The 12,500-nt window shown below is 43.1% G+C and overlaps 1 protein-coding gene across 1 annotated transcript in view; it reads left to right on the forward strand.

The window, feature by feature from the left end:
- Window positions 1–12,500, forward strand: part of wdr7 (WD repeat domain 7) — a 366,561-nt gene that overhangs the window by 336,360 nt on the left and 17,701 nt on the right. The window contains exon 28 of the mRNA XM_083642120.1: window positions 3,068–3,167. Coding sequence (XP_083498246.1) covers window positions 3,068–3,167 — 100 coding nt within the window. The remainder of the gene's footprint in view (window positions 1–3,067; window positions 3,168–12,500) is intronic.

Raw genomic sequence — 12,500 nt, forward strand, 5'->3', positions numbered from 1 at the left:
AATTATAAATAAATACATAAAAATGATTTACTTTTGTTAAAAAGAATATTGTTAAAATATCGTATCGTATCGTTATCGTGAACCCAATATTGTGTATCGTATCGTATCGTGAAATTAGTGTATCGTGACACCCCTAGAAATAAACTAAAGCAGCACATATCGTACACTGAGGCAATTCAAAGTGCTTTACAGAGTCATAAACAATACAGTAAATGATTTACAATTTGAAAAGTGCAAAAGTATAGACAAGAGATACAAAAGATAAAAAACTCTCGTAACGGGGAAGCCCGTCTTTTATTGTCACACGAACACCACAATACATGCATGCGGCCACAACACACTCATGCTGACGGTGGCCGGTGAAAAGTGTCCTCTGCATTTAACCCATCCAGGCATGTCCTTTCCTCCGAGGGGCAGGCCAGGAGCAGTGGTCGCTTTCTCGTACAGCGCCCGGGGACCAACTTTGGATGTTGTCGTCACTGGTCGGATGACGATGACGATCTGATCGTCTGCATGTTTTTAGTGGGGGGGTTATATACGGAGGAACCCCCTGGGGGGTACGGGGAGAACATGCAAACTCCACACAGAGAGAAAGGCCCTTACGACGAGATAACCCACCTGGGCAGTAGGCACTGAAGATATGGGGGGGAACACAACCACAGCGCTCACAGTGTCCCAGGCGAGAATCGAACTCAGGACCTTCTAACTGTGAGGCGACAGCGCTGCCGACTGCGCCACCGTACCCCGTAGATATGACTTAAAGTAAACTAGTGCCGTTCAAATCAAGCAAAATAGAAAGATAAAATAACTACAAATACCGGCCAGATTTTCAGATAATTGCATGATGAGATTGCATACTAAGTCAATGCAAACGTGTGAGTAGATGAGATTTCGCCCGGGCGGCACGTATGATGGCGATTTTTGCCTCACCGCCCTTTCGCTCGAGTTGAATAATATGCACGAGCAAAGTGTTCCTTTCACCTTGGTGTGAACGTACAGCGAGACAAATTAAAATGTGTACTTGTCTGCGTCAGCTGTGTTGGGATCCTGAACAGAAACAGTTAAAAATATAGCCGCAAGCGGCGATGGGCGGGGTTCAAGCCTTGCGCAGATGACAAAGCTTCTGATTCTGACTAGGACATCCTCCTTGATATATCTGACAAGTTTCGCGATCATTGGACAAACAGGTGTGGAGTTACAGCCTTTTTTATGTTAAGCCACTCCCATTTCTGGCGTTTATGGCGCCCCCTTTTGGTCGAATTGCACAAAATTTGACACACATGGTCTAGGATGGTCTCCGAAGACCTCCTGCAAGTTTCGTGAAGATTCCTTAATCGGTCATGAAGTTATGACAATTTAGCTGTGAGGCCACGCCCTCTCACAACTTTAACGATCAATATCTCCAAAACTAAAGTAGCTTTCAAAAATCCAAAAATCATGATTGTAGAGCTTGCTCCATAGATGCTTCCTGGCGAGTCTGGTGCAAATCGGTCCAACGGTCTAGGAGGAGATGTCAAAAATGTGTTTTCCAAACTTTTCCAAATATCTCAAAAATTTTCCAGACGGACATTAAGGGTCCTTATGGCAAATTTGTAGAGCAGGTCCACCTGAACATCTGGAAAAAAAAAGTTTGAAAATCGGACCAACGGCGTGGAAGTTATGGCCTTTAACGTAAAACCGTCGATTATAGCGCCACCTTCAGGCCGATTCGAAAAATCTTTCTTGAGCAGCTACCTGCCATCAATATCTGTCATTGGGCCAAATGTCAGGTCTCTACCATTTACCAACTCACGGGAATTTGCGTTGGGGCAGATGAACAAGAAGAAGAATAATAATAATAATAATAATAAACCGGGTGAAAAACAATAGGGTTTCAGCCCCTTCGGGGCTTGAACCCCTAATAATATATTCAGATTTAGAAAAACAATAGGGTTTCAGCCCCTTCAGGGCTTGAACCCCTAATAAATGGGAAACGGAAGGTGCGATGGTGATCCCGGGCCTCGTACCGCTACTTTTTCACCCCGAGTCCAACGCCGCCATCCGTGAGTCTCTACGAGTTACGGTTGCGGAGATACGTTGCTGTAGCGCCCCCCATAGGCAAACAATAGCGCCCCCTACAGGCCAAATGACACTTTCTTTTCTGAAATCAGCTCAGAAGTGTCAAGTGTCATAGAAGAAGGAAGGCTGGCCATAATGACAATGAATCCGCACTTCCTGCCGCCCTTCAAAATCAAACAATTTAGAAGGTACAGGTACTGAATGCTGCTATAGAGCCCCCTTTTGGTGGAATTGCACCAAATTTGACACGCATGGTCTGGGATGGTCTCCGAAGACCTCCTGCAAGTTTCGTGAAGATTCCTTAATCGGTCATGAAGTAATGACAATTTAGCTGTGAGGCCACGCCCCTCTCAACTTTAACGATCAATATCTCCGAAACTAAAGTAGATTTCAAAAATTCCAAATTCACGATTGTAGAGCTTGCTCCATAGATGCTTCCTGGCGAGTCTGGTGCAAATCGGTCCAACGATTTGCACCAACAAATTTTCCAGACGGACATTAAGGGTCCTTATGGCAAATTTGTAGAGCAGGTCCACCTGAACATCTGGAAAAAAAAAGTTTGAAAATCGGACCAACGGCGTGGAAGTTAAGGCCTTTAACGTAAAACCTTCGATTATAGCGCCACCTTCAGGCCGATTCGAAAAATCTTTCTTGAGCAGCTACCAGCCAACAATATCTGTCATTGGGCCAAATGTCAGGTCTCTACCATTTACCAACTCACGGGAATTTGCGTCGGGGCAGATGAACAATAATAATAATATATTCGGATTTAGAAAAACAATAGGGTTTCAGCCCCTTCAGGGCTTGAACCCCTAATTAAGGCTATTTAAAAGCTACGCTGAAAAGATATGTTTTTAGCCAATACAGGGTAGAGTAGGCCATGTACAATAGGCAAGTTGAATAGTGTGTGTTTTTATAATGTGTGTGTGTGTGTGTGTGTGTGTGTGTGTGTGTGTGTGTGTGTGTGTGTGTGTGTGTGTGTGTGTGTGTGTTTTGTCGCCCTCTTCAGGTTCTACATGGTGGGCTACTGTGACCGCAGCCACCGAATCGCAGTGGGCGCCCGGCAGGGGTCGGTCGCTCTGTACGACGTCCGCACCGGGAAGTGCCAGGTACGCAAACTAGAGCTGGAAGAATTCATCCGTCAATTGATTAGTTGACAACTATTAAATTAATCACCAACTTTTTTGATAATCCATTGATGGATTTGAGTAATTTCTTTAAGAAAAAAATTCAAAATTCTGATTCCATATATTTTCTGGTTTCTTTACTCCTCTATGACAGTAAACGGAATATCTTTGGTTTCTCGACAAAATAACCCTTTGGGAAACACTGATCGCCACTTTTCACCATTTTCCGACATTTTATAGATTGCCGGTTGATGTTCAAGTGCACCATGCAGGGACGTGGGAACTAGGGGTGCTTACGGGGCTGCAGCACCCCCTCTAGCGGCGAGCTGTAACTGCAAAACTATGCCATGGTAGTGCCACATACTTCAAGTGCTCAAATGAGAGCAACAGAGGACGTCTGGTAGTGTGGAGAGTTGCAGACTTGCGGTCTTCAATTAATTCAGTTGGCCTGCATATTGTCAGTTTTGATCCACTAGGCATCTCGCGTGCTCGATTCCTAGGCTCGCCCGCTGCACGGGCTCACTCGTCCTGCAGCTCGCCGAGCTGGCCCTGCAGCTTGCATACGCAGCCAATTCTAACAAATGGTAGCAGCAAGTCTCCTAAATGGTCACGTGGTCACCTGACCTCTCCCCTGAGGTGTTGTGAGAGGACTGTGCCTGGTGACGCGGGGTTAGTGCTGACCTAGCTGAAATAGAGATTGTGAGTTCCCAAACTCCACACAAACCACACATATAAACACAAAGCTACCCCTTGTTAGCTCAATACAGTTGAAATGAAGATATTCCATTCAAGAAAAATATTTGTCCTAGGCACAGATTTAGCTACTACATCAACAAACATCAGCTTTAGCTTTAGCTAATCACTCCCTGCTAACATGAGTTCCTGTTGCCAAATCTCGCCAGAGTGTGTTGGAGATAGAGACAGGTCTTGAACAAGTTAAATTTTCTCCTGATCTGTCTGTCTAAAAAATGCCATTTTAGTGTCAGAATATTCAGAAGAGATGTGGCTTCGGAGAATGGGCCGAATTTTTACTTTAACCCATTGATACCTGCGCGCGTTCTCTAGAGTGGCACTCTAAACCTACTGCACGTTTGTAAACACCCCCTGTAAACCTGACGTTTTGGGAGAAGTTGCCAGAGCGGTCGGCGTTCACTAAAACCTTTATATCTCAGGCTCTGTAGCACATAGAAACATAAAATAAAAAGCATTTGAGAGCTTAACCCTTTGGCTTTTCGTATTATATTTGCCCTAATGTTATTCTTTTATTTTTTCATTTTAAGAAATGTTAATGAAGATTACGGCAAATGTAACCCTTCCAAATAAAAAGCCACGGGTTTAAGCTCACAAATGCTTTTTATTTCATGTTGATAGCTACTATAGAAGCTGAGGAAATAGGTTTTGTTGAACCCTTGACAATTACTGCAGCAAAAGTAACGTTAGCGACCTCCGTTTTGCAGTCGTCTTGAAATACGGCAAATTCGCCAAAAGTCACTCACCCAATGAGCCTTGGCTAGCGTGTCAACAGTCACATCATAATCTGGGTGTGGAATCTTCTTATTTATTGATGTCTTCATCCTCAAAGTAAGTCATACTCCGTTCAGTTCATCACTTAGCATTAGCATTCACTTAGCTTACTGTCTGAAACGCGGCCATGCAGAATTGCCACCGTGCAGCAGAAGAACGTGCAGTAAAACCTTGAGGCTATTGCAGATTGGAACATGAGATAAATAAATCTGAAATTAGGTCAGCAGCATTAATTTCATCCTCTAATACAACTAAAGTTTAATGGGAAGTCTTGCTGGACCGGCGCTTCCTTGATTTGCTGTGTAGTTCGAGCTTTGGAAAACTGTCCACACGGTCGAGGCAAAAATAAAAATAAAAAACTACAAAACCCACAATGCATTTCACCTCCGCCACGTCTATTTCAGCAAATCATGATGCATTTAATCGGTCACATGTCTTGAAACAACGATATACACGTACTACGCGTCTGCGTCGCAGCCGGGATGAAAGGTAAAAGGACACGCCCGTTGCCGTCGGTGTTAAAGGGATATACACGCAAATGCTGCATCCGGTATCAATGGGTTCATGAATATGGGGGCGAAGGGATCTGTCATCATCTGAGATCACGTTGACTTTTCCCATTGACTCCAATAGACTCCATTAAAGAGAAAATATCTTAGTATCCGTGTCCATGGAAAGCCATGGGCAAAACCCGCGTACCAAAATGACAGGAAGTGAGTTGAAGTTGGTCTTGTTTGAAATCCCATCGTCTTTGGTCGTCTTTCGCCAATGGCGCACAGTTGCACCATGGCGGCTAGGTCAGTCATGATTTTGAAATATCTGCCTTAAAGATGTCTGCCTTCTCTCGAACCAAACTACACCTGCCAGCTGCTAGCTAGCCGTCTTCTCTTAAATACAATGGAACTGGATGGCACTCGGCACCCACTAGCTGCTAGCTAGCAAGAAAATATATTTCCCTGCTAGCTGCCCCAACCCCCCCCCCCCCCTTCCCCCCCAGCTTTGAGTACCACAAGCCAAGTGCCATCTAGTCCCTTTTGAAAAAATGTAACCCCCCTGCAAATATTGTGAAGACTGGTTGTATTTGCATTAACTTTTGTGAACGCAAAATCACAATTTCCTGGAGGGACTGATTAATAATCAACAGATATGACTTGAGAGAGTGTGCGTGTTTGTGTGTGATTGCGTAGGGTGTGGGTGCCTATGTGTACTGGTGAATGTCTCTGTGTGTGCGTGTGTGTTGGTAATTTGTGCTGTATTGATCTGCAGTAACCCAAGAAGTCCAGTCTGGTGGAGGGGGTCATTTATATCTGATAACAGCACTGGCCCCTATTCACCTAACTGTGTGTGTGTGTGTGTGTGTGTGTGTGTGTGTGTGTGTGTGTGTGTGTGTCTGTGTCTGTGTCTGTGTCTGTGTGTGTGTGTGTGTGTGTGTGCGTGCGTGCGTGCGTGCGTGCGTGTGTGTGGATAGGCTCTTCCTCTGTTTTATTCACAGTAATTAACATTTAATAGACTAGTACAGTGCCCGTTCCCCTTCCCCCCATTCGCATATCATGCTCTCCTACTCTTCACCCCCGCCCCCTATTCGGCACCGCACTCCATCGGGTTCCCAGCAGCGCACTCCCCAGCTTTGACGTCGATCGGACGAACGGTTCTTGAGATAAACCGCTTTTTGTGTTGCCAGTATGCGCTATGACTATATGGCAGGTCCTCCTAAGCACACTCCTCGAGTTTGAAGTCGATCCAATGGATGGTTTTCCAGATATGAGACAGTCGCGGAATTATTAGATAGAAGACTAGTGCAGTGCCCGTTCCCCTTCCCCCCATTCACACATCATGCTCTCTCTCTCTCCACCCCCCATAATCCCCCTGCTTGCACTGCTCCCCCCTAATTGGTCGAATTGCATGAAATTCAATGCTGCACTTTCTCGGGTCCCCAGCAGCGCACACGCCAAGTTTGAAGTCGATCGGACAAAACGGTTCTCGAGATATGTGAAAGAAATCTTGTGATTGGTGGAATTGCACGAAATTCGTCACTGTATTTTCTTGGGTTCCCAGCAATGCACCGGCCAAGTTTAAAGTCGTTCTGTTCTCGAAATAAAACGGTTCTCGAAATAATTCAGTGACCAGGATATTGCATGTTTTGGTGTGGGGTTCCTATATGAAGGAAACCCCCAGGGGGCACGGGGAGAACATGCAAACTCCACACAGAAAGGCCCTTTTTGACGACCCCACCCGATTGGCCCAATAAAGGGTTTGCTGTTTTAGAGATTTTAAGTCGATCCGATGAACAGTTCTGGAGATACGCGAAGGATAGACAAATAGACAGACAGACGGAATCGCCTTTATTTTAATCTCTACTGTCTGTCTCTCTCCCCCGTTTCTCTCCACTCTCTCTGTCTCTCTCTCCCTCTTCCCTGTCTCTGACACAATATAAAACTGTGAAGTCTTAATGCAGTAAAAAGACAAAATTCTATTTAAATTGTCCATTGTCAGAAATTCACAATAGCAAGCACAATCTGTGTGTGTGTGTGTGTGTGTGTGTATGTGTGTATATGTGTGTCCAACCGTAGCTAGCTTGTCCCTGCATGACCATCTGCCACAACTTTGATCAGCCTCCGTGAACGACCCTTTGTCAGCTGCACAACTGTGTGTGTGTGTGTGTGTGTGTGTGTGTGTGTGTGTGTGTGTGTGTGTGTGCGCGCGTGCGTGCGTATCCAGCTGCTTGCTGCGCTTCTTTAACAGACCCAACTGAGTTGACTAATTGAACACAAAGACCAGCTAGAGAGCATCTTGTGGAGCCATGAGTTGAAGTGAATGTGAGCGGGGGAGGCGGGGGCTCGGATCACACCCATTTTCAAACTCAGCTTTCGTTTTGATGTTAAGTGCACACCTGGACACACACCTGTAAAGTTTGCTGACTGCTTCTTGCACGGCTTTGGCGCTATCTCATTCACAAAATCTGTCCACAGATGGACAGACAGACACACATGCAGTCAGGTCCATGCATATCTTTAGACATTAGACACAATCTTCACTATTTTGGCTCCTTACACCACCTCCTTACACCACCTCCTTAAGCCTGGATTATGCTTGACGCTTTGGCCGGCCGCACGGAAATGAGAGACACGGAATCCTCACGAGGAAACGTGTGGAGCTTTTATACTCTGTGTGGGTTTCTGCTCGCGGAATTGAGCGCGAGTCTTGAAAACTCCACTTTGTCCACCCAGCCGCGTCCGCGTCCGTGTAGTTACAAAATTCGGGGTGCGCACGGCCAGGCGAAAAGCGTCCGCACAGAGCCTTGCGGAGGGGCGTGTTTGCTGATTTGACGTCACTTTTCCGTGCGGACACTCGCGTTCCTCGCTGTTGCGGAAAGCATAATGAGACCTTTACACCACCTCCTTACACCACCACCTCCTTACACCACCACCACCTTACACCACCTCCTTACACCACCTCCTTACACCACCACCTTACACCACCTCCTTGCACCACCACCTTACACCACCTCCTTACACCACCACCTTACACCACCTCCTTACACCACCACCTTACACCACCTCCTTACACCACCTCCTTACACCACCTCCTTACACCACCACAATGGACTTGAAATGAAATGATGAGGATGTGCTTTAAGTGCAGACCTTCAGCCCTCATTTGAGGGTTCTTACATCCAAATCATTACAGCGCATTTGACTATGTGCCCCCACCTTTTTTTAAGGTACCAAAAGTAATTGAACAAACTAACATAATCATAAATCAAATTGTCACTTTTAATACTTGGCTGCAAACCCTTTGCAGTCAATAACAATGACAATTAATTTATGACATCACTGATAATGTAATCAGTGGGACAGACAGATAAACAGACAAACAAACAAACAGAGCCCTAGCTCCCTAAGCCCAGTTTACACCAACGATTCACAACGAGACAAAAGCGTTTTAGTAGGTTGCAGGGAAAAGATGCAGCGGTGTAAACTGGCCTAACTCCAGCTGGCTGGTGGTGTCGCCAGCAATTCAGCTTGTCAAGTCGCAGGCTGCTGGTTCCAAGTAGTTTCAACTCGTCTCGTCGTGAATCTTTGGTCTACTCTGGGCTTTAGCATCCCCTACTGAAACCAGTTCACATGGTTTACTTTAGCATCCCCTACTGAAACCAGTTCACATGGTTTACTTTAGCATCCCCTACTGAAACCAGTTCACATGGTTTGCTTTAGCATCCCCTACTGAAACCAGTTCACATGGTTTACTTTAGCATCCCCTACTGAAACCAGTTCACATGGTTTACTTTAGCATCCCCTACTGAAACCAGTTCACATGGTTTACTTTAGCATCCCCTACTGAAACCAGTTCACATGGTTTACTTTAGCATCCCCTACTGAAACCAGTTCACATGGGGCCCTATTCTCCCACAGGCCTTCGGCGCAAAAACTGGCCTTACATGCAAAAAAACGTGCCTTGCGCCTGCCTCGGGAAGATAGCAACATGGCTTTAGGCCCCGAAATGCGCTTTAGGCGAAATAGGCGTGGCGCAGTCCCAGAATGGGCGAGAATGGGCGTTTCGGCCTTATATACCGGCCTAATGATATCTTCCCTCCTGGCATTAATTTAGCGCTTCGCGCTTTTGAAAACCAGGCCGATTGCACGAAGCGCTCCTCTGCCTCTCCTCTGTCGCCCTTCTCTGTGTCACTCCCTCTCTCTTGCTCATCAGTCTGACAGGCTTGAAAAGAATACGACTGCTTGAAAAAAAGTTTGCCGGTTCTCTCTCTCTCTGACTCCCTCGCTCAGACAGACACAACACAAGTCCGAAAAAGGAGTTGTTATACCGTACATAGTATAACAACATGCCAGTTTTTTCTAACATTACAGTTTTGAGCCCGTGACATTCAGAGGGTGTTGCATCATCCTACCTGTGCAGTGAAGGCGAGAGAAAACGAGATCATTCTGGCCAAACATTCACTGCCTGGCTTCCCTGCAACACCCTGCTTCCCTTACACCCGGCTTCCCTTCTCCACACATGTGAAATCTCCCAGCATGCATTGGGCTAATCCATTTCGCTAATAAATAGCAACCAAATGAGCCAAAATAGATATAAAGGTAGATCTAAATAATGTGTAATGGTAACACAACCTGCAATTGTAGAACATTTCAATATTGGACCAAATAAAACATCGAAATGAAAACACCACCCTATGTGAAACATGTCATATTGGGGCTATATATATCTCTTGCAGATTTAACGTGATTTAGATGAGTGACAGTGTAACGCGGTTCTACTGTCATGTCCTACTGTGATGTCCACTCCAATAAATTGGCTCTACTTCACATTTTAGTTTTACAATAAAAACACATGCAATGACTTTACATAATGTAGGCTATATTTATGTGCATCATCCTACCTGTGCAGCAGGGGAGAAGAAAAGGTAGCAAAACGATATCATTCTGGACAAACTTTCACCAATCTAATCTCATCATAGGGATAGGCTATATTTTTCTAGCTGATGCGTTTAGAACATTGTTTTCACTTTGATCTTGCTATAGTGTAGCGTAGTTACATGCTTTCAGTATTTAAACTCCAGTTAGATTGGTTTGCGAATAATATGGAATAAAAGGGAGGGGGGGAGATCAGATCCCTCGGCTTTTCTGAAGCCGGACTGGATCGCTCCATGGAATTGGAGCTGAAAAGTGATGCATTACAACGTGGTTGTAATGCTTAAGGCTGCGTGTAGCGCCGATACCAAAATATCGAGTGCGCTGGTCCACGCCCACTACTCTGGGCTGCGTCTGGCGTTGAGCGCAGTTCATAGGCCGATGCAACGATAGAGCCCATGGTTTGCTTTAGCATCCCCTACTGAAACCAGTACACATGGTTTGCTTTAGCATCCCCTACTGAAACCAGTTCACATGGTTTGCTTTAGCATCCCCTACTGAAACCAGTTCACATGGTTTGCTTTAGCATCCCCTACTGAAACCAGTTCACATGGTTTGCTTTAGCATCCCCTACTGAAACCAGTTCACATGGTTTGCTTTAGCATCCCCTACTGAAACCAGTTCACATGGTTTGCTTTAGCATCCCCTACTGAAACCAGTTCACATGGTTTACTTTAGCATCCCCTACTGAAACCAGTTCACATGGTTTGCTTTAGCATCCCCTACTGAAACCAGTTCACATGGTTTACTTTAGCATCCCCTACTGAAACCAGTTCACATGGTTTACTTTAGCATCCCCTACTGAAACCAGTTCACATGGTTTGCTTTAGCATCCCCTACTGAAACCAGTTCACATGGTTTACTTTAGCATCCCCTACTGAAACCAGTTCACATGGTTTACTTTAGCATCCCCTACTGAAACCAGTTCACATGGTTTACTTTAGCATCCCCTACTGAAACCAGTTCACATGGTTTACTTTAGCATCCCCTACTGAAACCAGTTCACATGGTTTGCTTTAGCATCCCCTACTGAAACCAGTTCACATGGTTTGCTTTAGCATCCCCTACTGAAACCAGTTCACATGGTTTACTTTAGCATCCCCTACTGAAACCAGTTCACATGGTTTGCTCTGGCTTGATACTAGCTTGACACAAGCTAGGTTAGCTTTCCATATTTAAACCAATGTGCCTACCTGATATAGTTAATTATCACTCTCTCTATCTGTCTCTCGCTCTCTGTCTCTCTCTCTTTCACTTTAATTTCTCTCTCTCTCAATTCAATTCAAAGGGGCTTTATTGGCATGAGAAACATCTGTATACATTGCCAAAGCAAGTGTAAAAAGAAAACAAAAAGACAAATTTGCAGTTAAAGATATAGGAGAATAAAGAAGTGTGTAACATTGCACTCAAATATAATATACATAAGGGTATAATATATATAATATATAATATACATAAGGGTAGCTAAAGTTAATATAATATACATAAGGGTATAATATATATAATATAATATACATAAGGGTAGCTAAAGTTAAATATAATATACATAAGGGTAGCTAAAGTTAAATATAATATACATAAGGGTAGTTAAATATAATATACATAAGGGTATAATATATATAATATATAATATACATAAGGGTAGCTAAAGTTAAATATAATATACAAAAGGGTAGTTAAATATAATATACATAAGGGTATAATATATATAATATAATATACATAAGGGTAGCTAAAGTTAAATATAATATACATAAGGGTAGTTAAATATAATATACATAAGGGTATAATATATATAATATACATAAGGGTATAATATATATAATATATAATATACATAAGGGTAGCTAAAGTTAAATATAATATACAAAAGGGTAGTTAAATATAATATACATAAGGGTATAATATATATAATATAATATACATAAGGGTAGCTAAAGTTAAATATAATATACATAAGGGTAGTTAAATATAATATACATAAGGGTATAATATATATAATATATAATATACATAAGGGTAGCTAAAGTTAAATATAATATACAAAAGGCTAGTTAAATATAATATACATAAGGGTATAATATATATAATATAATATATAATATACATAAGGGTAGCTAAATATAATATACATAAGGGTATAATATATATAATATATAATATACATAAGGGTAGCTAAAGTTAAATATAATATACAAAAGGCTAGTTAAATATAATATACAAAAGGGTAGTTAAATATAATATACATAAGGGTATAATATATATAATATATAATATACATAAGGGTAGCTAAAGTTAAATATAATATACAAAAGGGTAGTTAAATATAATATACAAAAGGGTAGTTAAATATAATATACATAAG

Source organism: Poromitra crassiceps (assembly GCF_964638095.1).
Source record: "Poromitra crassiceps genome assembly, chromosome: 8".
Lineage (NCBI taxonomy): Eukaryota > Metazoa > Chordata > Actinopteri > Beryciformes > Melamphaidae > Poromitra > Poromitra crassiceps.